The 24088-nt window shown below is 36.4% G+C and overlaps 1 protein-coding gene across 2 annotated transcripts; it reads left to right on the forward strand.

The window, feature by feature from the left end:
* Positions 1-1506: 1506 nt before the first annotated feature.
* LOC137398591 (protein CASC3-like) lies at positions 1507-24088 on the forward strand. Of its 2 annotated transcripts, none has more exons than XM_068084752.1 (14): positions 1507-1646; positions 2756-2777; positions 3985-4096; positions 4828-4899; positions 5442-5609; positions 7843-8121; positions 10326-10468; positions 11296-11379; positions 14591-14647; positions 16385-16579; positions 18943-19250; positions 22123-22431; positions 22663-23223; positions 23753-24088. In XM_068084752.1, the coding sequence occupies exons 1-14, from the start codon at positions 1551-1553 to the stop codon at positions 23861-23863; spliced, it is 2517 nt and encodes an 838-aa protein (XP_067940853.1). In that variant the 5' UTR covers positions 1507-1550; the 3' UTR covers positions 23864-24088. The 2 variants fall into 2 exon arrangements, with proteins under 2 accessions (XP_067940853.1, XP_067940854.1); XM_068084753.1 differs by having other exon boundaries at positions 14594-14647.

Genomic DNA, 24088 nt, shown 5'->3' on the forward strand with positions numbered 1-24088 from the left:
GTCCCTTGAAGTTCGAGTTATCCATGTTTGACTGTATATAATTATATTTTTTTATATATATATACATATATATAAAATGTATATATATTATATATGTATAATTATAATATATTTTATTATATATTTTAGCAGCCGAATGCGCGGTCTTGCATGGGTAATAAACTAATTACCCATGGAATTTGGATAACTTACCTCATAACCTCATTAGTTTAGATGTTTATTAAAAAGTAGCTGTGTTTGAGTCAGCTTAATAATTGTAATGATCAACCGTGCTAGTTAATAACCTCAAGCTCTTCAAACATGAGTATTTCAACCGATGGAATGAATGTCATCACATTCATCTCTTGAGCACCATAGTGTAGTGGAATAGATTGCTGGTCTTTAAACCTTGAGGTTCTGAGATCAAATAAAATTATGCGATTTTCCACTTCTAGATTTTAATCGTATCAACTGGAAATAGCGACGACAAGATAAACGGGAGATAAACATTGAGATTTACTGTATATACATGTACATAAAGGAGAAAAGCTCTCAATCACGTTTTAAAATTTTTTCTTACTATAGTAAGATTATAACAACAATAAAATTTATAGATAGGCTACTCAAAGATTTAAAGTTTTGATGCTGACTGGCTTCATGAAATTTGAAAAAAAACAAATTTTAAACACACATTATTATTGATTTTTGGTACATCAAAGATTATTTTTAAATTTTCATGCAGATTTAAACAATTTTTTATTTCTATCTGCCTCTGATCAAATGTAAAATTTCATATGAACGGATTTATCTCCTCTTATCTATTACTGATTACAACTTTTATAATATTACGCGTTGCTGTAGTATGTTAGTTAGTTAGTTAATTTTGCAGGCAAAAATAAATATATTCTATAATTATATTTCATGAGAAAGAAACTCCCCATCTGTAGGTAAGATTGTCAGATGTAAATAACGAAACGGTTATGTAAAAAGAGTAATTACAGGTAGCAAAATAAAATAATACTGGCAGGAAACAGAATTTGCTCCACGGCAAGACTTATATACAGTGTGTACATACAAGACAATACAGAATGCAATAATGAGAATGCAATAAAGAAAATATCTTGGGTCCACAATGCCAGAGGTGGACCCAATCCACCTCTGGCAGTATGTAGAGTAGTAAAACAGCTGTAGTAGTAAAAACTTACGGCAGTTTACTGGGCATGTCTCTATTCATTGAGGTTTTTATAACACTAGGCTTAAACATGTGTTCAAGTCATTCAAAGAGTTTATTGGTGGCCTAATAATGCTACTACAAACGCACAGCACGAGATCGAATTTTGAGTTTCATACCGTTCGAATGTTTGTAAACCTTTAAGGTTGTCCTCCCCTAATTTTTAATCCATGCTTTTTCCCACTTGGGAAAAAACGTTCGAGTAGTTTTTATGAGATTACTCTATGGGGGATTCAATACTAAAAGCAAGGCTATTTTCCGTACACAACAGGGCCATTTACTTTCATTGTAGGTCAGTAGCGGTTGTAGTTCTCACAAATTGTTGTATTTTTAGCCGATTATGTCTGCAACTGCAAACAGAAGACGAACAAACCCTTCAGAATCTGAGCTAAGCGATGTAGTACAAACACCAATTACTGCTGATAGCAATGATGAGGTATACGACTTTCATCGTTCTCTTTTTTATATTAAAACATACAACTCTCATAACTAGATCAAAGAAAGTTAGTTTACGCTCATACCTGCCAACTCTCACGCATTGGGCGTGAGACTCACGCAATCACCCCAAAGAAAAAAACGAAAATTCGTGAAAAATGCGTGAGATTTTTGCCCCTATTTCTACAATTTTATATATATACTATCATTGATACATCAATTGCTCCAAAACCAAATCTCACGCATTGCCCCATTCTTGGGTTGGCAGGTGTGTTTACGCTATTTTTTATAATTTGCAAATTTGTGTGATAAGTTTAGATGTATTATTTGTAGTAAACAGTAACAATTTGATGTAAACATTTCTTACAAATTCTTGGACGATTTCTGGCGTTTGTGATTAGTAATCGCTCTAAATGTTATATGAACACCTGATGCATTTTACGAATACCAAGAAGTGTCCATAGATGTTGTATGAGTAAGTGTACTAACATGAAGTTGTAGCAAAAAAGAAGGGCTCCGTTTCTACTTCCACTCACTTACAATACTGCCTAATACTACTTACTACATTGACTTTATTCACTCACCGCAATTGCCACGACCACTTGCAACTGCTTAGAGTTGAGACGCCAATCTAGCGCTTATTGAAGTTTACCTCTCACTAGTTTTGTAAATTAGGCAGTGTTGAAGTTTTGCCTAAAGTAATATTATAAAATGAACGATCGGATGTGATCATTTTCGAGTTTTGTGAGGAAGCGTCGATAATTTTAGCATTTTATCGGCGTTTTAGAAACATAAGGAACAACGGCTAAAGTTGCACTCGATACTAAATGTTTAACTCAGTCATAATTAGTTAGAAGTTTAGATGGGATTCTTAATTGATCTTCACTCTCTGAATTTTGTAAAACTATTCCTTATCTTCAATACAATTCCATCAACAGCTATCTATATTATCAGAGTTTTGGTCTGATTATTTGGGTTTATGTTGTTTTTCACATTGCTCTTTGTTGAATGGTGGATCGTTGGTTAAACATCAACAGTATATATAAAACAAGCTAGTTTAGGCAACCACTTTTTTTCTGTTTTGCCTATAATTTTGATTTTTTGTTGTAGAGTTGCGAAGGAGACTCATCAGGTAATTTATTTTCTTTAAATGTTAAGAAGATAATTCCAAGATAGTCATTTTAGGAATTGATAACTTTTTACTTCCTAATTAGTTCTGTTTAGATCGCATATTGCATTCATCTTGTAATGAGGGTTGTTTTATCAAAAGAACATTTTGTAGGTGTTATCATCGGACGAGAAATTCAGTAATTTCCGTTGGATACCTCAATTGTTTTAAAATTGTACCTGTTGTAATAAACCGAACTTTATCCCTCAGTCTTTGTTGGTCAATTTAATTCATTAATATTATTGGTTTTCAGTTCATTTGTAAATATTTGTGTAAAAATGATTCATTATGGTTGTAAAACGTTTGTTTTTAAAGTGTCTAAGAAGCCAAGTAGATAACTAACAGGATAGAAAGAACAACACGTGTGGTCAGTACGTTCAAAGAGCAAGACTGAGACAATGTTTGGTTTACTTTTATAGGTACAATTTGAAAGCAAGTAAGATATCAAACAGAAATTACTGAATTTTTCGCCTGATGATGACATCCACAAAATCTCTTTTCGATAGAAATATCGGTTGAATGACTTCTAAATTTTTTACCATTGAAAGTTGGCAATAAAACTGCAAAAAAATGTTACATGTATATTTACTCCTTGTTGTATATGTAATCTAACCACCTTTCGTCTCACGGTTTTTTATAAGTGTGTTTGTTGGCATGACTGCACTCGAAAAACTGTCAATAGTGAGCTAGTCGTCAGTTTGGGTTGCTGTTTCTCGCTGACTGCTGAGCATGTTTTGTACACTTTGGCTGTTTGGTATTGATTTAATGCTATTTGTACGTCTTATTATAACAACCAAAAACAGATGTACAATTAATGAGTAGGTGTTAGATGGTAAAGTTGCATGGACTCGTGCTAGGGAATCGTTATCTTGCAGTTGGCTTAACCTTCTCCTAGATTGTTTCTGTATATGAACGTCCAATAAACATTGTCTCTGATAATTGATGTGAATTTGATTAAAATGTGATTTCTAGCATTTGAGAATACGCTTATTAAAAGAGCGCATATTACAGCTGCCATGATTCATGGATATCGATTTATTATTAAACCTTTACTTTAAGTTTAAATTAAATTTAAAATTAAAGTAAAGGGTTTAATTTAATTTAAAATTAAATTTAAAATTAAATTAATTATTTAATTTAATAAGTTATTATAATTTTGTGTGTTCGGTAGATTATATGTCAGATTCCGAAGTGGAGGAACGAGATCCAGCTGACGGAGAGTCACCTCACGAAGAACAACTCGATGACGATGAGGACGCCAAGAACCCTGCATTCATACCAAGGTCTTCTTATTATTTTTAGCTATAATTCCATTTGCTCCAGTTGCTTCTTTACTGCTTGCATTGTTTCTCTCTTTAAGTTTCATGTCCTGTGAGGGCATAGATGATCATGGTTCTCCCCCACTTCCTGTTACCACGACTATTCTTGGCAGGTTTCAACAGTGATTTGTCATCGCCTTTTCTGTTGAATGTTTTTGTTGTATTATCGTCTGTAGTGAGCTAGAGGTTGGCTCGCAGAGGCGCTCTGCCGCCCAGGTTTTGTTTTTAGTCCTGAAGGGTTGCTAGCCACCCTCCTCAGCCGCGCCAGATTGCAAATGGGGAGCCGGTTGAGTCACCGATGACTCGACTGAGCGAAGGAACAGTTGTGGGTGAATGCCCTTCCTAACACCACTAATGGTTCTATTTGACTCAAACCACTGACCTATTTATTATAAGCCCTATCTTCTGAACCACATCTACTCCTTTTTTGTCTTTTGCTGTAGTAATAATCCTTGAGTCATCATGTATTTTTTGCTCTCTCACTGATGTATTAAATTAAGTACTTTGTGAGGAGTTGTTTTTCCTAAAATATATTCTCCAATTTTTAGTCCAAATCATCGCCAAATCATAGTGTGTCTCCATATGGGGTGTGTCGCTACGCTATAGACTATTAGCAAACTGACTAGTACCCTATACTCTATGTTCATAACATTGCCATATATAGTAATAACTCCACCTGCATTCTGTGCCTATAGGAAAGGAATGTTTTATGAACATGACTCGAGGGGAGACAACGAACCGGAGAGGCCTGCCGAGGAGACTGACAAGTAAGGCTGTTACCTAGCACCAGATGTAACTGTCTTTATGAGGTTTTAATACCTAACTTTAGCTAAAAATATATATTATTTTGATGAGCAGATGGATACTGTGGATAATTCCATATTACAGAGATTACGATGTATCTCTTTGCTGTTTATTTCCAATTTGGATTAAATAATGTGTAGGCACTAGTTTTATTTACTTTTGTGAATGCTACCATCAGCACTGGCAGCAATGCCAATCAAATAACTACTAACCACTAAAATAACTGCTCGGATGAACAATATAGCAAATATAATATAATATATAATAGCAAATATTAAGTAGGGTACTGCGATGGCCTCTAGCATTATGATCCTCAGGGAGGATTTCGTTGGATGGTAAAAGCCGATGATTGGTTGCACCAGTTGGAGACATTACTAAATGATAGTCTTAGCTCCAGGATTTCATTTACCTGATTGTGCAATCCTTTTCCAATGAAAATTATCTTAGGTCTTTTTCCTTGACAATTTTTCTCTTAATGTGTTATGAATGATGCTTTGGTTCACAGGCAAAAGCTGTGGAAATCAAAAGAGAAATGGGGACACGATAGATATGATGAGAGGTCACAAGCCCCTAAGTCAAGAGATGAACTTATCCGAGACTATGGCTACGATATCAAATCAAAAGACGAGCCTCCTACTGAGCCACCTCAATCATATCAAAGTCCCCGTGGCAGGTACAAAGTCTAATCTGATATGAACTAAACAGCTAAAGATTGTATTAGTTGTTAGGTATTGAGGCACCTTTTTGCAAGCATGCGTTTAGTTAAAATAGGTGTTAGAGTGGTATGTCGTTGTCATGGTTTTGTTGATTCGTGCTGCCTTGTTTTATTTGATACTAGCCAAATGCTCCGAGTTGCAAGGGTATTAAAAACAGCTTATAAACAGTGGCAGGTAATGTAGTTGCCTGCCATTAGCCTGGCACATTGCTAATGACTAATTTGAGTAAGTTACTAAACGTATTGCTAAACTTAGTAATAAGGGCCGTGAGAGCAAGCTTTGGTGATGTTGCGTAACGCAGAATGCTATGCATTTTTTAACCTAGATAGCGACTCACATCGTCCAATGAATCAATTGCATTTCGTGTAGCTTAATGGGTTGTTTTATCGTCTGGTGACCGGGAGGTTCCGAGATGAAATCCAGCACGACGCTGGTCTTTCATTCCTAGATATCAATAGCAATAGCTGGAAAAACCGAATGACAGACTTAAAGATTTGTGCAATCGTCTTAAATGTTTTTGAATCACCTTTTGCTGCTTTATACACTCTGCCTTGAAGCACATCTTTACCATCTCAAAAGGTCTAGTCAAAGAAGTTTACATGATTTTTCTCATACGTCCATACTTGATTTCTTGTTTCCAATGACGCGTGAAATTATTGCCAGTTGAATAAATTTCCAGTTTACAATAATGATATACCTCTGCTTTGAGTGTTTCCAATTTCGATCAGAAAATTAGAGATTTTTACGTTTCAGACTTCTACCGAAAATTTGGCTTTGCACTTGACCTTGACCCTACTGCACTTTAATTTTTTATATTACCATTAGTAAAAATAAAACACAGAATTGTTTCTGATGTGCTTTTCATCTTACACGATCTTAGCTTGGGTTCGTTACTCTAGGCTTCGACTGGATTGTTGTTGTTGTAAGCTTAATGTTTGGCCTCTGCTGCCTTAATAGCCCCTGCTGCCTTAATAGCCTCTGCTGCCTTGATACTCATGTTAAAATTGGCAAAAATAAAACTATGACATGTCTGTTGTTTTCATGATGTTGGATGGGATATATTTTATTAACATAAAACAATTCTGGGGTGTGATTTGCCAAAGATACAGCAGTACATCCACAACCTAGTATAGTCTATTAATAAATTTTTATGAGGCAGTCAGCGTGTTACATGTATATATATATATATATATATATATATATATATATATATATATATATATATATATATATATATATATATATATATATATATACTACATGCTCTCTTATTACATGTGCATAGTTTATTATTACATATGAAATAGTGAAACAAGTCATGAAGTAGCTGTTTTTTCTACTTGGAACGGTTCCAGAAGTATTTACTTTTGTTACAACTTGCCAAATGGTTTTGGATTTTGAACAAATTGCTTCTCAACCATCTGTTTGTGTGTGGATTGCCTTTCACACTATCAACATTCATGTAAATAATTCAAAGTGGATCTTTTGTATTTCATTAGAGCAAAATTCGTCACATCGTGAGAGGGTTTTGCTGTTAGAACAAAATTTGAACAAATCATCTGAGGGTTTTGCTGTTGCGTTTAACAAAGCTAAGTGAGGCTTTAAACAGACTAAATAGATTGCAGGAAATCGCAAGGTGTAAGTGAAACTGATATTTTTGCAGCCTCGTTGGAGAAAAGTTTTTTTCATTTAGTCAGGTGTAAGTGGTTGTTTTTCTATTAAGAAAATATTTTGCCCAGAGCCTAGCAACTATAAGACTATTTATTCAGATGTGCATTCACAGAGGTTTGAACTAGAGCAATATATGACCTTATCAGTTGTCTTCTCTTTCTTTAGTGATGATTATATGAAACAGTATGTTACATGGGGTTTTTCTTTTTATCTCGTAATGAATAATAATTATTGTTATTCACCATTCACCATCATTATTCATTTAATTTATTTGGTTTATTTATTTATTCATTTAGTTTATTCATTATATTATGTTGATTCATCCTGATTTGGGAATTCCCAAATAATAATTAATCTTCGCAAAATTTTTCTGAATTATTTTTTTTGTAATAATACTCGACAAATGTCTATATCTCATTACAGTTTGTCCTTCTTAGAGTTCTTAGAGTTGAAAGGTCACAAACTGTGTGCCAGTATTCAACCTCAAAACTTGCTCAAATAAAATGTTAATTTTTAAAGGCGGGGTAAAGCTTCTTTCGGTGACTTTGCACACTTCTCCAGAGGAGGACGGGGTCGACGCGGAGGGCGTGGCAACCGGGGCGCAAGAGGTGGCAGATACCAAGGCCGGGGCTACAGTAGCAGATACAACGAAACTCCTCCACGACCAGGTCATGAAAAGACGCGGGAGGAGCCGCCTAAACAGGAAATGAGGTCATCAGATGATAAAGAGCGCACACCCAAAAGAAGGGACGAACCAAAATCGCAAGATGTCAGAGAAGACTCGAAAATGATGGAGAGGTTTGTTGTGTGTTATGGTAATATCTTGTTGACTGCATTCCTAGTGCTCTAGTCGCCAGATATTAGGTAGAATAAATAATATGGTAAGCGTTTTGCTCGTAGTTAGTGTGAATCTGACACATAGTAGATGCGACAGGAAACATCTACGGCTATTTGTTTACTAACCTTTGTCATTCTCAGAGTGACCATTTATTCCTCACAATTGATCACCATGCATAGCAAGCAGCCCTAAATAGTTGGCTGAATTAACGATCAAAAAGTAAAAATTTTCTTACAAAAAGTAATACATTTTGATCATAATCGGTGCACCATAGTCTCACCACAATTAGAACTTGGGATAAAATATTGCTTCATACAGGATTTGAACTTACGACGTTCAACGAGGTAGATCGACAATAACAGCTGTGCCAATCAACTGCCTTGTGCCACTTCAGCACACTTATGCAGAAAGTTTAATAGACACACCTGACAATCTCTCACAGCGAACTAAACTGCCAACATACTATTGAGAATAATAACCAAATAAAAATAATAAATTGTACTCATTGGCTAAAAGTTACTGCCATGTCCAAAAAGTATCATTGTTTTTGCTACTGTATATCCTGTTTTGAATTTTTCGATGTTTCCTTTCAGTGAAGTAACATCACCAATCAAAAGAAAATCTACCAGAAATTTAATGAGAATTGCATTTCATAATGATAAACCACTCAGCTAACTGGCTAACTCTTTTGGAAAAAGCATATTTGTTGCTATTTGTAGTTTTGTTTTCATGCAAATCTATACAGATGCTACCCTACTCACGAACATTCGTGTTATGAACAACGGTAGATACGAATGGTGTTGTGCCTATGTGTGTTCATACAGAGATGCCGTAAGTTGGATTTTCTAAGTCATGCGGCTTTCCGCAGCTAATATCAATCTTTCCAAGTAATCACACAGCTAACGTATTCGTGACTTGCAGCAACACTTTTGAAAAAATGCAGTAGCATTTCTATTAGTGTAGTACTGTTTCTCACTAGTTGTACATGTCTTTATAGAACATGTTGTTTTATTATTATTTAGTGATTTTTAAATGCAGTACAAACCAATATAGGTTACTTATACAAGCCTTAAACATGTGATCCTTCCAAAATAACGAACTGAAAAAACTTATTAAAAAACTCGTTTAACGGATGGCTGTTTGGAACGTATCTCTTTCGTAAGTTTCGTAAGTTGTATTTTGCTATTAGAGAGCCCCTATAAACCGGTAATATAAAAATAGCCTTAGATCTTACATTACACAATTCAATGAAACTTCAAGATCAGCTGGACCTACTAGAACCAAAGTTAACCCATGTGGTTTTAAGTTTTATAGCTTATGCTGCAGTTGCTTTCTCTGAACTTATAACTTCATAAACTTCGCCAGATTTTAAATTCTCTCACAGGATTCAGGTGAGACAAACTTGTTTACACAAGCAATTTTTACTCTTAAATATCTGTAATATTTAGTCCAATTTGTCACCCAGATGGATATGATATCGATCACCAGCTGCTTGGGGCACCGCATTCGCAGGCCGTGTGCGTGTTTAAAGGTTTTTATCATTTTATTTCAATGATGGGGTTGATTCGCAAGATGAAAACGGCAAAAATCTGCAAGTCAAGTGAATTTTGTTACTCGCGGATCCTTATCGAATGTTTCCGAAAGATGGAAACGACACTTGCTAATGATATGCAAGAGAAGGCCGTGCAAGCTGTTCAATTTGAAACATGTACCACACTTCGGCTGTCTTTATGTCGAAGGTGTACTGCTAAGCGAGGGAGGAGTGCGTCGTAGAATTCCTTTTTTTAACGACGCTCCCGTGTTAATTCACAACAAGCGAATGCCCATTAAAACACGTATTGCATTGTAACTCATTGTGCGCACAACTCCAAATTTGCATCACCAACACAATGGAAACATAGTGCAAGTATATGAAGGCTGACTTTGATTGAACATCATTGGCTTGTGGAATCATCAATTAAGGCTCAACTGTTGGTCAGCGCAGACCTATGGAATCGTTTTGTTTGCTAGACTCTTTATGTATTTCTGCTTAGCAGTTAAACAATTAACTGTCAACAGTTAATTATCTAAACAACGACTCGGTTTATACTTTGGTTGTAATTTCTAGGTCATTGACCTAGAATTCATTTATGACAAAAAACTTAGCTGTTTGTTTATTATTTAGGTTAGCAGAGAAAACAGAAGTAAAACCAACCACGGTTTCAAAGGCTAAGAGCACCACTCCCAGTGCTGGGAAGCCACCTGAAAGTCGGTCAGCCAATCAGGTGGTAGAAAAGAAGCAGGAACCTGCAGCACCATTGACTCACGGTAATATATGTTGCTACTGGCATAGCAAATTTAGAAGTTGTCATCTTTTTGGGTTACTTAATGGAATAACCTTTTTTAAGGCCGGTTCACACTATGTCGCTGTTTGTCAGCATTTCCCTCTCGGCGTTCAACGTTGATTATGTGAACCGTGAATTGATGGCATTGATGAAGCATCGCAGACATGTCGGCAAAGTTTTGCAGCTGTCAAACTTTTCCGATATTTCGCCGAGCATCGACGGCCGCCTTTCAAATGTGAACCATTTCGGCGATGGTAATTCACAGTCGCGGATAGCGTGATTTATTCATATCCGTTCATGATAGTCGCTGCGGAACTAGTTTTTGATTCCAGCAAGCGAAAACAAAGAGGTTTCTTCGTGAAAATTTGAAAGGAAAAATTAAAACACTATGTCACAGAGCATTTCTTGATGCAAACGCGAATGGGGATGCGATAGTGTGAACATGGTTATCATCGACGATCACCGAATTATTGTGGCATCAACGCCGAAATACGGCGATATAATGTGAACCAACCTTTAGTGATGGGAAAACTTTCAGAATGATATACAAATAATGGAGTCTTTTTATGAACCATGTGATGAGATAAGCTGTCATGTGATGAGCTTGTAGTGGAGAAAAGACTTAATGAAAAGATATCTTATAAAAGGCTACTCTCATAAGGAGCAGACAACTTCAAGTGTTTGTTGAGCTGGCTGATGCATAAGGAATAAACTGCATTACAATAAATTACGTTTAGCAGAGAGGAAAACTCCGCAATCGACTGTGTTTATATGTATAAACAAAGATTAATCACTGAAGGTGTTTTACAGCCGAGGGAGCCAAGGCTAGTCCATCTCCAGTAGCGACGGAAGAGGGGAGGCCTAAGCGCTACTCCAAACAGCGTCAAGATGTGGGTAAGTTTAAATGCCTTTTATTTATCATTTATGGCCAGGCTCAGGACAGCATTACTATTGTGACCTCTACACTTTGACTGCACACTAATACAATGGACTACCGCTTTATGACATTAATTCGTTCTGGTGTTGGGAGCATAAGGTGAAAATGTCGTATGAGGGGCATAGAAGCATATAGTAATTATCTAATGCAAACACCCCTGGTAAAAACATCAAAATATTATATACTTACTGTACATATTAAAAATTATTAATAAAATATTACAGTAACCTTGGTAACTTTAGTTACCTATTTAGTGGTTACGATCTGCAATAAAATGGAACATTACCATGTACAGCGCTGTATGGAGTTCTTACCTTCAAGATAAACTTAGTGGTGTGAGAGAGATTTGACAGCAACCCGTTCGGTAAACTAGACTTTTGTGAATCTACGTAACATTAACTTCGAATTTAACTTTAATTTAATTTGATTTTAATTTAGTTTATTAAACACTGAAACATTTAACTAAGTTTTGGTATTTTACTAAACTTAATGTTAATTTTTCAGTGTCTTAATTATTTATTATTATTTATTACCTGCCTATTTCTGGCTTGGCGTATTTTGCTTCGCTTTCACAATAACGTTTAGCCGACATTATTACCGTATACCCCGCATATAAACCGACCCTAAAAAAACAGCCCGATATCAGGCGTTTTATAAGAATTCGCATATAAGCTGATCCTGTAAATCGATCTTAGCTATAATCCTACTTAGCTATCAAAGAAGAAGTTGCGGAAATGAGTGACTTTTGTAGGCTTAGTACAAAACTTTCCGGTTGGTGAATAGTTCTATAATTAGCCTATCGTGTCTTCGCTTAATTGAAAGGAAACCATCATCTGTTTGTGTTGAGCCAATGAAAAACATGTTTGCATCTCAAGCTGAACTTGGTTTCGCAAAAACATTTTTTTATAGCTATTTGTTCTTCGCCGATGTTCAGACGCATTACTGCCACATACAGGTTTAACAAGTTGTAGATCAATGGACTTCTGATGATTATCTATTGAGCAATAGTAGTGTTGGCAGTGAGTATTTATGTTAACAGTTATAATAATGCCGTGGGCTATAGTAATAGTAGTAACTCGTGTGACATGCTCAGTTTGTCAACCACGGTAGAATGAAAAGGACAAAAACCTGTTCGAACTCATTGTGCAACATATTTACGGCCTTTTTATGGCATCAGATGATGTAAAATTTTATGCTAATTAGTTTGGTCAAATGTTATGACAACTTACAATCTTACATGTTCCAATCTCAAATATTTGGTTGTACCGAATATCTAATTACCTCGGTAGAAAATATATTTGATAAGAATATATTTTAATATATATATATAATTTGAAAGAGTTAATGATAGTGATTACCATTATTAAATAGGCAGTGTAAGACATTCATTTCCTTTAATAGGGAAATCAGACTTTTCTTCGGTCAAATCTTTGTAACTGCACTAGATATGATTATGATACTATTCATGTGTATGACCAACCAACCATGACTGTTATTGCAGTCATAGCATGCTATTATCAAACAAGAGCCGCTTCCTGTGGATGGGCCCGCTCTTATTGTGAGAACGAAAGCTGGACGGGAAAAGGCTACATGCACCGGTTCCATTGCATTTCTTTTTCAATGAATCTTCTGGGCAACTTTTCTTCGAGTGCAAGCCTTCGCTACTGTACAAAACAAACTAGGCTACCAACAACATGCTCAGCGTGGTTTGGTTGTAGTTGTTGAAATTAAGTTAGCATAATGTCATTTCGTTTGCTTTCAATCGAACAAAGTTTGGCAAAAAAATGTTTCTTTCTGGAATTGGCTTATATGGAGGATATACGGTAAAACCTTTTTCAAACTAATTCAAGAAAAAGAACTAGCGATGCTGCTCAAATTTGAATTTTGGAAAGATATTGTTATTAATACCGTATGGCAGGTAAAATTCCGTAACGAGGGATTGAAAAATCTTCGTATTCCACTTCAAAAGGCGAAAAACTGCAAGGCAGCAACACTGTATCCTGGGGGTCCGCTGTAGTTGATACTCTGCGCTTTGCAACTTGACAAGAATAGCTATTCTTTGTAATGGTTTTCACAGTAATTAATATCTAATAACTGCAGGTGTAACTAATACTGTTGGTGATTTTATAGTTATTTTATTTGGCGTAAATCTATCATAGAGTTGTTATGGTACATAGAATTGTCGACTATGTGACATGCTAGCTCAAGTGGCTGTACATCCTTACACTAATGGCTGACATGCTGGCTCAGGTGGCTGTATATCCTACACTAATGGCTGACAAGCTGGCTAAGGTGGTTGTATGTCCTTACACCAATGGCTGACATGATGGCTCAGGTGGCTGTATATCCTTGCACTAATGGCTGACATGTTGGATCAGGTGGTTGTATATCCTTGCACTAATTGCTGACATTCTAGCTCAGGTGTTTGTATGTCCTTACACCAATGGCTGACATGCTAGATCATGTGGTTGTATATCCTTGTACAAATGGCTGACATGCTAGGTCAGGTGGCTGTATGTCCTTACACTAATGGCAGGCATGCCAGCTCAGGTGGTTGTATGTGTTTGCAATAATAACTGATGGGAAACTCGGGTGGCTGTATGTCTTTGCAATATCGGCTGGCAAGCCAGCTCAGGTGGCTGTATGTCCATGTGCAAATACTTGGAGTATCAATTTAGCCTGGTTATCATGCACTTTCTAAGCTTCATTCGTATTAACACTAGATTCAAGGGAGATTGATTATGGCCATAGGCGCAGAGCGTTGTTGGGATGTTGTACATTACATGTAATTTATTTAACATTTTATGAAAGTGACGCAGGCGCTGGGCCTCGTGGCTCAATGGAAGGGATTCACAAAAGTCAACATGCATGCATAAATGTGTTGGATATTTTCAAGGTTCCGCATTGGTCTCTGGTTTTTCTCAGAATTGTCTGAGAACTTTCATTGACATAAGCAGGGTATGGAGAGGTGTAAAAAGTAGTCTATAGACAGCTGTATACTTAGGTGGCAGCAGTTGGCATGTCCATTCAGTTGACCATGCATTTATAAGTTAGCCTTCCAAAAGTTTTCCATGACATGACAACTCTTAAATGTTGCATACTATTTAGATTTACATAGCCTTTTGGTGCTCACTTGATATATGTTTCTACTTTAATTTTATGTTTCAGCAGCCGCAGGTCCTAAACCGGTTCACTATGCGGGGCCTCCCGCGAAACCCCCTTCTGGTAAGTACATGTATTTGTGACAATTGCGGTATTGTTATCTCTAATAATAATACCCATTTCCCAATATAAACTACAGGATGAAAATATTCGCGGAGTTAAGTTTCGCGCAAATTGCTTTTTTCATGCGTATTCGCCCACTAATTTATTCGCAGATGAACACAATCACTCTCTATTAAGGGTTAACTCCATTGCAGCTAGCAATAGAGTTAACCCTTCATGTGCGTACACCACGTGTTTAGGTTTCTATTTAGCTGACAACTACGAGTCGATCATGCTAAGTATCAATAGCTGAAGTATTGAATGAAAGCGATCAGTTTTTAAACAAGAGATTGAACTAACGCAGTTAATTATGGAAAAAACATATCTGCACTGCAAATCAAATATATACCATAATATCCAGATCGGAATCATTATCGTCATCGACTTCGGTATTAGAGGTTGATGGAGTCGATTTTAATGTAGACAAAGATAAAAGAGGTTTTTGCGATGACGACGCCATGCCAAATAGCTTGCGACAACCTTGAATAATTTTGTAAAGAAGTGTGATGCATTGGCAATGGGGTTAACTCAAAGTCATGGCGATGATTTGAAAAATTTTGGAACTCAGCTACGTTTACTACTTCTGCCTAGTGGCTAGTTTTTTATTTGAGGTAGTAGTTATTCTCCCTTGTGATTAAAAATAGAACTAATTATTCGTGGAATTTAGTAATTCGCGGAATAGACTGTTCGCGAAATCGTGAATTATTAAATCCATCGAATATTTTCATCCTGTAAGGTAAAAACATTGTTATCAGAAATATCTGAGTCTAAACATGCTTAATAGTCTAAACAGTCTTTATGTTGCTGTTTGCAATTTTTCTTTTTATCCATTCTGAACCGGAAATTAAAAAGAAAAACACCATATTATGCTGCAAATCCTGAGTAAAAAGAAAACTAGCCGGTTTGTTTTTTGCAAAATGATAACTAAGTATCCTAAATATAATGTGGCAAAGTTTTAGGCAGATCTGTTAACTCTGTCATTCGTAATGAATGTTTTTGTATAGGTACTGAGGTGAGCCGCAGAATGATTAAATACACAAGCTGTTATAAAAGCTTTTCGTAACAAATGAGTTGATTTTTATGCAATTTTAAAATTTAGTTTATTCAATAATAGATATTTTTATTTTTAAATTTCACTCTGAGCACAAAATGAATAAAAACTCTCTTCACTCAAAAGAATAGCTCCAACATGATTATGTATATATGGGAAGATAACTCCAAATTAGGCATTACCAAGTTTCTGATAAGCACCCAAATTCCAATGCAAACATTTCTTCTCATTTATGATAAGCTAAATCAAAAGGATGAGTCGACAATGAATTCTGCTTAGCTTTTGGGGTAATTCAAAATGGCTACATTTTCTCATTTTTTACTGCAAATTAAAAAAAATAGTCTAATGGTTGCATTATTCCTTGCAACTGGAAAGCATTGCCATTTCAGAAAATTAACATTTTCTTTTATTTACATCTGATTCTGTGGTAATTAAATAATGGGGTAATTACATGCTATGGGATGACGTTGAAATGAAAATTGCCAGTAAAAACTAACAATTAAACCAACTTTCATCAGTTGCATAACTTTTCTATTTAAAACTTTCTAGCTTTAATTAAAGTGTTTTATTTTCAGTGATTTTGTTTCCTTCACTGCGAGTCTGTATTTATATTTAATGTTCCCTTCATGAATCACATTTTCTGACAGGTCCCCAACAGGTCTATGTTCAACAACCAGCTCCTCTATTGCCACCACAACACTTCTTGCCTGCTGCAGCACCTGCAATGCCCAGTCCTGTAAGACAGCCCATCGCAGGTGTCATGCCAGGTGCTCCAAGACCGCCTCTAGCTAATACCAGAGTGCCTATGGCACCTGTCATTTCCCAAAATCAACCTATAACAGGTAGTTGCTAAGTAGACGCTACTTGGTATTGCTAAAAAACGTACTGTAAGTCCTCATGCTCAAGCCGTGCGGCTTGTGCTCACAAACAGATGACTCACGAAGGAAAAAATAACCCTCCAACAAGCCGTCTTTGGTATCTAGCCGCCCTTACCAACAAGCTGTATATGCCCACAGACCGCGGCTAACGACTGAGGTTTTGTCGTCCTTAACCCCTTCGGGAGCGAGAGTGTTGAGACAGGTTTCGCTATATTCCTGTCCTCTTGAATAAGAAAACAGGCTACATCAGTACATGTGAAAAGAATTTTCTTTTACTTCCGAGTTCGAATTAAAATTCCTGGACCCTTGCATCAAGAACTTACTTGCCATGTCTCAGTTAGATTTTTATTGCGCTGTTAGAGGGCTTCATGTTTATGGAAAGATGCCGGTCAAGAATGAAAAGGTGTTAATAACCTATGACTGTGGTGAGTTAAACATACCTCATCATCTTCATAGATAGAAGTTTTGTTTGGAATTTAAATTTATTTAAAAAAAGTTTGATATGGTGAGTTTTGCACTCAGTTTGGTCCATAGTTTCTGCTTCGATGTCAGCAGGTATTAACACGCTCCCAACCACTTGTCTCTCACTCATGTGTCACGAATTCACCTTGACTTAGAGCGATAAATTCTTCTTTAGTCTAAAGTATTCCATAAACATGACCTTGAAAATAAATGAGTAGGTCGCCAAAACCCCCGTACATAAAAGTATATCATGAATGCTATTCTATGGTTATAGCGCGGGAGCTGAGCAGTGACCGCATTTATCGAAAAGCCGCCCTGAGCCCCGCGTAAGTTTTAAAAGAATGGCCTTAGCCTCGGTCTATGACTTTGAACCAGAAGCCGCGCCAAATGACAAGCCGCGCGGCTTGAGCATGAGGACTTACGGTATTTGTAGTTTAGAGTCTGTTAGATGTGAACACTGGCTGACAGATTATGCCTTGGTACAGCGGTTAAGTGATGTCGTAAGGGTTTTTATAGGAATAGCAGTTTAATTAATGTTACTATGTGCTTGCAAGCCTGTTTTGAAGCGTCTTTTCTATGCAATAGACGCTCCAACAATGTAAATAATCTATTCTGGGAATGTTTATATCATGGGCATGTTATGCTATACAAACAGTGAAATACATGTAAATTTCCGAATCTGCTCTAAGATTTTCCCCAAACTTACCTCTTTGGACCTTTGAAAAGGAGAAACCTTGACTTGAATTTTTAATTCAAAGACTACAGTAACTGTTGTCTTACTGGTATCGACAAATTTTCTCCTTTATCACTTTTAATCGGTTTATGGTTCATGATTAAGGTAATTTTACAATAAGTCAAGCGGAGCAGAAGTGCACACTTTCAGTGACAATTCACTCTGATTTCTTTCATTTTTTGCCGAAAAGCAAGGTCTATACTGCAAAGAAAAAATAATAAAAAGTATCCATCGGTTTTTTGTACGTCCTCAAGTCGTTTGCACATGCGCTTGTTCATGAAAAAGCCGCCATATTTGTAGAAAACGATCATTTTTTATTTATTTAATAGTACTTTTTGCTGTTGTTTTGATACTATAATAAAAAAATTGCAAGCAAAAGCATCGGTTTCAAAAGTTCATTGCAAAAGCTTCGTGTTTTTAACGATAAAATTGTCTATAAAGATGGCCGACAACGATAAAATGACGTCTTGAAAAAACGAAGGATAGTATCTCTAAAATAAAATAAAAAGGTATCTTAACTATGATATGCCGCCAGGGTTCAAGGTTAGGATAACAAATAGATTTCGCCCTGTGCAAGAATTATTTTGATTGATTTACGCCGTTGCTTAGAAACAGAGCCATGTGGATGCCGGTATTTCGGTTGTTAGGGTTTCCGACACACCCTACGCATTGCCGGAGTACCGGCAAGGGTTCAAGGTTCAAAGGGTTAAGGTTGCCTATGAGATTATCATTATTCAAATCAAATTTGAGTACTTGCAACGACTTGACACTTTACGCTATATGGAACTTTTTACGTAATACGAAGCCAAAACTACATGTACATAAATTCTTTACGTTATGTTGAATTTACATTATATGAGGTTTATGTTATGGGAGCGTCTACTGTATTGAACTGGAAAACATTCGAATAACCCTTCCATGAAGTTCTTCGTACTTTTATGCTGTTAATGTTGATTGCTTTGAATTCCAACCTTATCAACATTATAACTTTTGATCCTGAGACTATGTATCGAATGATTCAGTTGCCTACAGTGGTACATGATTTCATGTCCAGCGTTTTGTTTACTACAAAGTTCTCAGCATTTATTTCGCCACTCATTTCCAGGGATGAGTCATATGCTTTCTGCTTCAGGAACAGTTGTCAGTTATGTTGGCGTTCCTGCGCAGGGATTGCATAATCAAGGAATGTCTGCGCAGGGCATACCCACACAAGGAATGCCTGCACAGGGCATCCCCGGTCAAGGAATGCCCGCACAAGGCATACCCGGTCAAGGAATGCCTGCTCAGGGTATCCCTACTCAAGGAATGCCTGCACAAGGCATCCCCAATCAAGGAATTCCCTCGCAGCAGATTGCTGGACAGCCAATCACAGCACAGGTTTTGCCAAATCCAGTAATCCCCTCGCAGCACTTTCCCCAAAGGCCTCTGATGCCAAACCAGGTGAATATTTAGTTTTTCATGGGCAGCATAGAATACATTTTGTTATATACCATCTATAATATTTCATGTTATCTTTTTGCTTTTGTATCAAAATCTGAGCGACTTCTCTACGTTGTTTATTGAGAGGTGTTAAATCACTCTCGCGGTTTCACTCAATTCAACTAACAAACAAATTAATTACAGAACTGACTTGCTTTGTGTTAGCAAAAAGAAATTCAGTGAACAGACTAGCCGAAATACTTGAGTATTAGGTTAGTTTCAAAAACACAACTTAAATTATTTGATGAAAATGTCAAAACAAACATTTAACATGCATATTTCTCTACTTTTGGAGTTGTACTTTGATATCTAAGCGAAGACAATTTCAATATATCTTCAAGCACTGGTTTAAATCAGTTAAATCAGTTATACCTGAAAGTAAATGTACATATCTTTGAGCATTGTATAAAATGTCTAATGTTTGAACTGCAGATTTTAAACTTATGGTTGTTACATCTAGGTAAGATAGTTTTTCTGTATATATATATATATATATATATATATATATATATATATATATATATATATATATATATATATACACACACACACACAAAACCATCTTACCTAGAATATAACAACCATATAAAACAAAACCATAAAACATATATAAAGATATATACTAGCTGTGCTACCCGGCATTGCTCGGGTAATAAAAAAGTCTTTGGTCACAAAATTGATTTGCATTTAACATATAACAACATTTGCCATTTTAACTATTAAATTTCATAGCATGAGAACATTTTTGACTAAAATCAGGCTGTAACTGATGAGCGCCAAGTGTGAAACAATGTTGTAGCTGCCATGAAAATTTTTCGAAAACATCTAGTTGCGATATGCTCTACTCCCATAGTTTAGAGTTTTCTTTTTAACCTTAATTTCTTTGTAACGATACGTAGGTATATATATTTTACAGATATACATGTATGCCCATCAAAAGAGAATTTTTAATAAAAGACCAATTTTATTGAAACGTTTTTATATAAAGAGCAAGTATTACCGGTTTTTAAAAGCAGCAACTCATACAATGCAGAGTACAGTCATACCTCGACATACGAGCCTAATGTGTTCTTGGACTGAGCTTGCATGTCAATTTACTCATGTCTCAAGACACTATTTACTATATAAATTAACTAAATACAAATAAATCTGTTACTTTGCTTTGAAAAAAGACATAAAACCGGATATTACAGTTGGAAAACGTGTTTCAACTGTCGCAATTCAAAACATATGGCAACAAAATAACAAATACCTATTTAGTTGTTAAAATGTGAAATAAATGTAACATTATTTTGTACACTACTGTAACTAAACTTTTAATTTAATTTAAATGAGTTAAGCTTACTAAGCACACACTTAACGTCTTATCGTCACTTAACGTTTTATCCTTTTATTAAACTTAAATTAATTCTGTGGTCATAATTTTTTATCGCTTTCCAGTTTGGCACTTTTCACCTCACTTTCACTATAACTTTTAGCCAACCTTTTGAAAACTTTTTTCAAACTGATTTGAGGAGAATGACCGGGCAGTACTATTCTCAAAATCAGCCTCTTGCCTCCTTGACCATATAGTGGCCATCGAGAACTGGCTCGTATTTCAAAGATTACTCGTATCACAAGGAAGAAACTTCAAGAAGGCTCAAAATGCATCTCTCATCTCGATTTTCTCATGTTGAGGCACTCGTATGTCGAAGTTTGATTATGAATGTACTACAGAATTAAATTTTGATGCGTTTATGCAAATGCTATCTAGTCTATAATATGACTCAAAAAGTTACACCAGCAAGTGTGTACAGCAACGTTTTAAATCATATTTTTAAAGGTAGGGCCGCACGAGACAAAATTCTCACGAAATCGGCGAAATTTTGACGAAACGATTCGGACGAATTGACATTTGGACGAATTCATCCATCGTTGGTTGCGCACGATGAACGAATCCTGAATTGGACGAAACATCAGAAATTCCTACGAATCGTTGTTTGATTGGCCAGTTGAAAAGGTTAGTTGAATGGTGAAGGTCGTTTTCTTTGGCGCATATCCAGAAAAAAATAAGAGTGAGAGATTTTATCTGTTTTGAAGAGAGAGAGTTGATTTTGCGTTTAAAATGGAAGACAACCATCTGGAACTGTTTATAGACTTGGTTAGGGAGAGAAAAGTTATATGGTGCAAACGAGAGAACGACTATAAGGACTCAAGAGGGGTGAAACTGAACAATTTTAAGGACATTGTCAGTGAATTGGAGAGGGCTTTTCTCTCAAATCCCTGATCAGATTTGCATAAACTCCCAGTTGATCACTTTTCTCATTTATTGGGTGGACCCAATACCTTCTGTCTGAGTTTGTAGTGAGAGTCCTCTTTTTCTGTTTGAGTAGCAGATATTTTTTCTTTAGCAGCAGCAAAGCAATTCTTCTCCTTTGATTGTCATCCATGTTTGTACTGAAGCAAATGATTGAAATGGAATCGGCTTAAATTAACCACCGCGTTCTGATTGGCTAGTTGAAAGTTAGTTTCGTACGAATCCGTGGTGGGGAAACTCCGTGTGGCAGGTCAGAAACTTTGTACGAATGGAATTTTCCAGATTAGTTGAAATTACACGATATGTGTGGCCCTACCTTAAGTAGAACTCCTTTCTACTACCAAAACATTAAACAGGTCTTATGCAACCAGACTACATACCATTCTATTCGGAATCTTATGTAACTAACCACAGTAGCACTATCCCGTATTTTTAGTTGCAACAGTGTTTTCCAGCTATTGTGTTTCACGTCTTGTGAGCATGAAATATTTTCTGACTATAATAAAACGTTGTTTGATACATTGTTTGTATAAAAAGGTGCCGGTGACAACACCAGCAGAACCAGGCATGAAGATGGGTGGCACTGTTTACTACCAATCTCCACCTCCTCAGAGACCAGAAGGAACAACATATTATGCCACTCAGCCACCACCAGAAACAGGCGCAACGTTCTACGGGACGACGCAGCAGGCACCTTCTACTCCTCCTTCTGGAGCGTCTTATTACCCCAAGCCTCCCGGCCCGGAACAACAAGGCGCTGTCTTTTATAACACTCAGACTCAAGCGGCTAGCGGTGGCCAACCAAAGCCTCGCGCCAAGAATATTATCGCGATTGTTAAACCAGAGGTTAGTCAGTCTGTATTGTCATGGTCCTACGGCTAGTGCTATTGGTAGTGGTAAATGCTCTTATAAACCAGGTCACATAAGCAATTGTTGTCATAAAACACGTCATGCAGGTAATCGTCTCTATAAAGTATGCATTGTAGGTGGTTGTGCTCATAAAATGGGTCATGTAGGTAATTATACTCATAAACACATTGGTGTGCCATCTAATTTACACTTCTTTATTACAATCAGGCATCCCCAAATAAAGAGGAAAGACTGGTCAGTGACACAGACAGCTCTAACCTCACCCAAGATGAGTCTAGCAAGCAGCTATCCTTAGAACAACCAATCAGAGAGCCTGTAGCAACTAGTCATCCACCAGACAGCACCACTGTCTCATCTCTTGACACTGACTCTAATAATGTTGATGGACAGGTACAGTCTGTTAATGTTGAACAACAAATCGTTGACCATCCACCAACAAGTTCACTACTAAGTGATCAACAAAAAGTATTAGAAGTCGAAAAGAACTCTATAGAAGATCGATCAGATGAGCTGATAACATCGTCACAATCAGCAGAAACACTAGATGAAGGCGACTCGAAAGATACTGGTATGGAAGAAACGCAGCTAAAGTCACGAATACAATTGCCAGAAAATCCCGTGAATCACGAAAAAGCGCCGTCTCCGCATGACGATTCAATGGTAATTGAGTCATGCGAAGGGGACACAGTAAAGGTAGAAGAAAGTCGCCTCGTCGATTTAAGTGAGAATGAGAAAGAGAAAAGGGAGAACTGCTCCGCAAGTGGTGAGGTATGTCTAATGGTTAGCTTCATATCAAGGAAGGATATTAGCTTACTGCTGCTTGTAGGCAGCATTGGTCATAGACCAAGAGAGTATAATAGCAGATAATTATATATACATGTATATATATAATTATATATACATGTATATATATAATTATATATACATGTATATTTATATTAAGAAAGTTCATAAACTAGTGGTTTCAAAGTAAATTATGTTCTTTAATTCACAGTTTAATTGGTTGTCTGCTCAAAATACAGTTTAAATTGAATTTGGTACTGATTTGAATTTATAATTGGCTTGGTATTTTCAGCATGGTCTTTGGTCTATGGTATAGGCCATACCAAAATATGGCCTAGACATAGATCATAGACCAAGAGAGTGTTATAGCATAGATGAGTGTAATTCTTTGCTCAATTATAAACAAACTTTTCATAAACTGGTGGTTTTGAAAGTATATTGTTTTTCTTTCACTTACAGTCTAATTGGTTTTGTCTAGACTCAACTCTTTATCAGCAGAAACCGTATCTTTCAGCACACGGAATCACTCTTAGGAGGTGGAGACACTGAGACTGTTAGAGAAAAGACAGAGATAGAACAAGAAGCGGATGCACCTACCGAACAAGGTGATGCCTCTCAAAAGTGATGAAAGAGTTGTGGTTAACTTATCTGGTTAAAAGCATACGTTCTCATGATGAATTTCCCATAATGGTTTGTAGCCTGAATGAGCTACCTCACTTTACATACTCCTTCACCATAAATACAGCCCATTAAATTTGACTTGTTTTTTGCTTCTTTCTGAGTTCATGACTCATTTTGTCTTTTTTATTTTTTGATGGCAATGGCTTACTAAAAATATCAGTTTGGAAAT

The sequence above is a fragment of the Watersipora subatra genome, chromosome 6 (assembly GCF_963576615.1).
Source record: "Watersipora subatra chromosome 6, tzWatSuba1.1, whole genome shotgun sequence".
In the NCBI taxonomy this organism is placed as follows: Eukaryota; Metazoa; Bryozoa; class Gymnolaemata; order Cheilostomatida; family Watersiporidae; genus Watersipora; species Watersipora subatra.

Coding starts and splice junctions, on each gene's coding strand:
- LOC137398591 (XM_068084752.1), top strand. CDS start 1,551: ATGTCTGCAACTGCAAACAGAAGACGAACAAACCCTTCAGAATCTGAG. Junction 2,778..3,984: donor TTGCGAAGGAGACTCATCAG/GTAATTTATTTT, acceptor TGTGTTCGGTAG/ATTATATGTCAGATTCCGAA. Junction 8,122..10,325: donor GACTCGAAAATGATGGAGAG/GTTTGTTGTGTG, acceptor TTTATTATTTAG/GTTAGCAGAGAAAACAGAAG.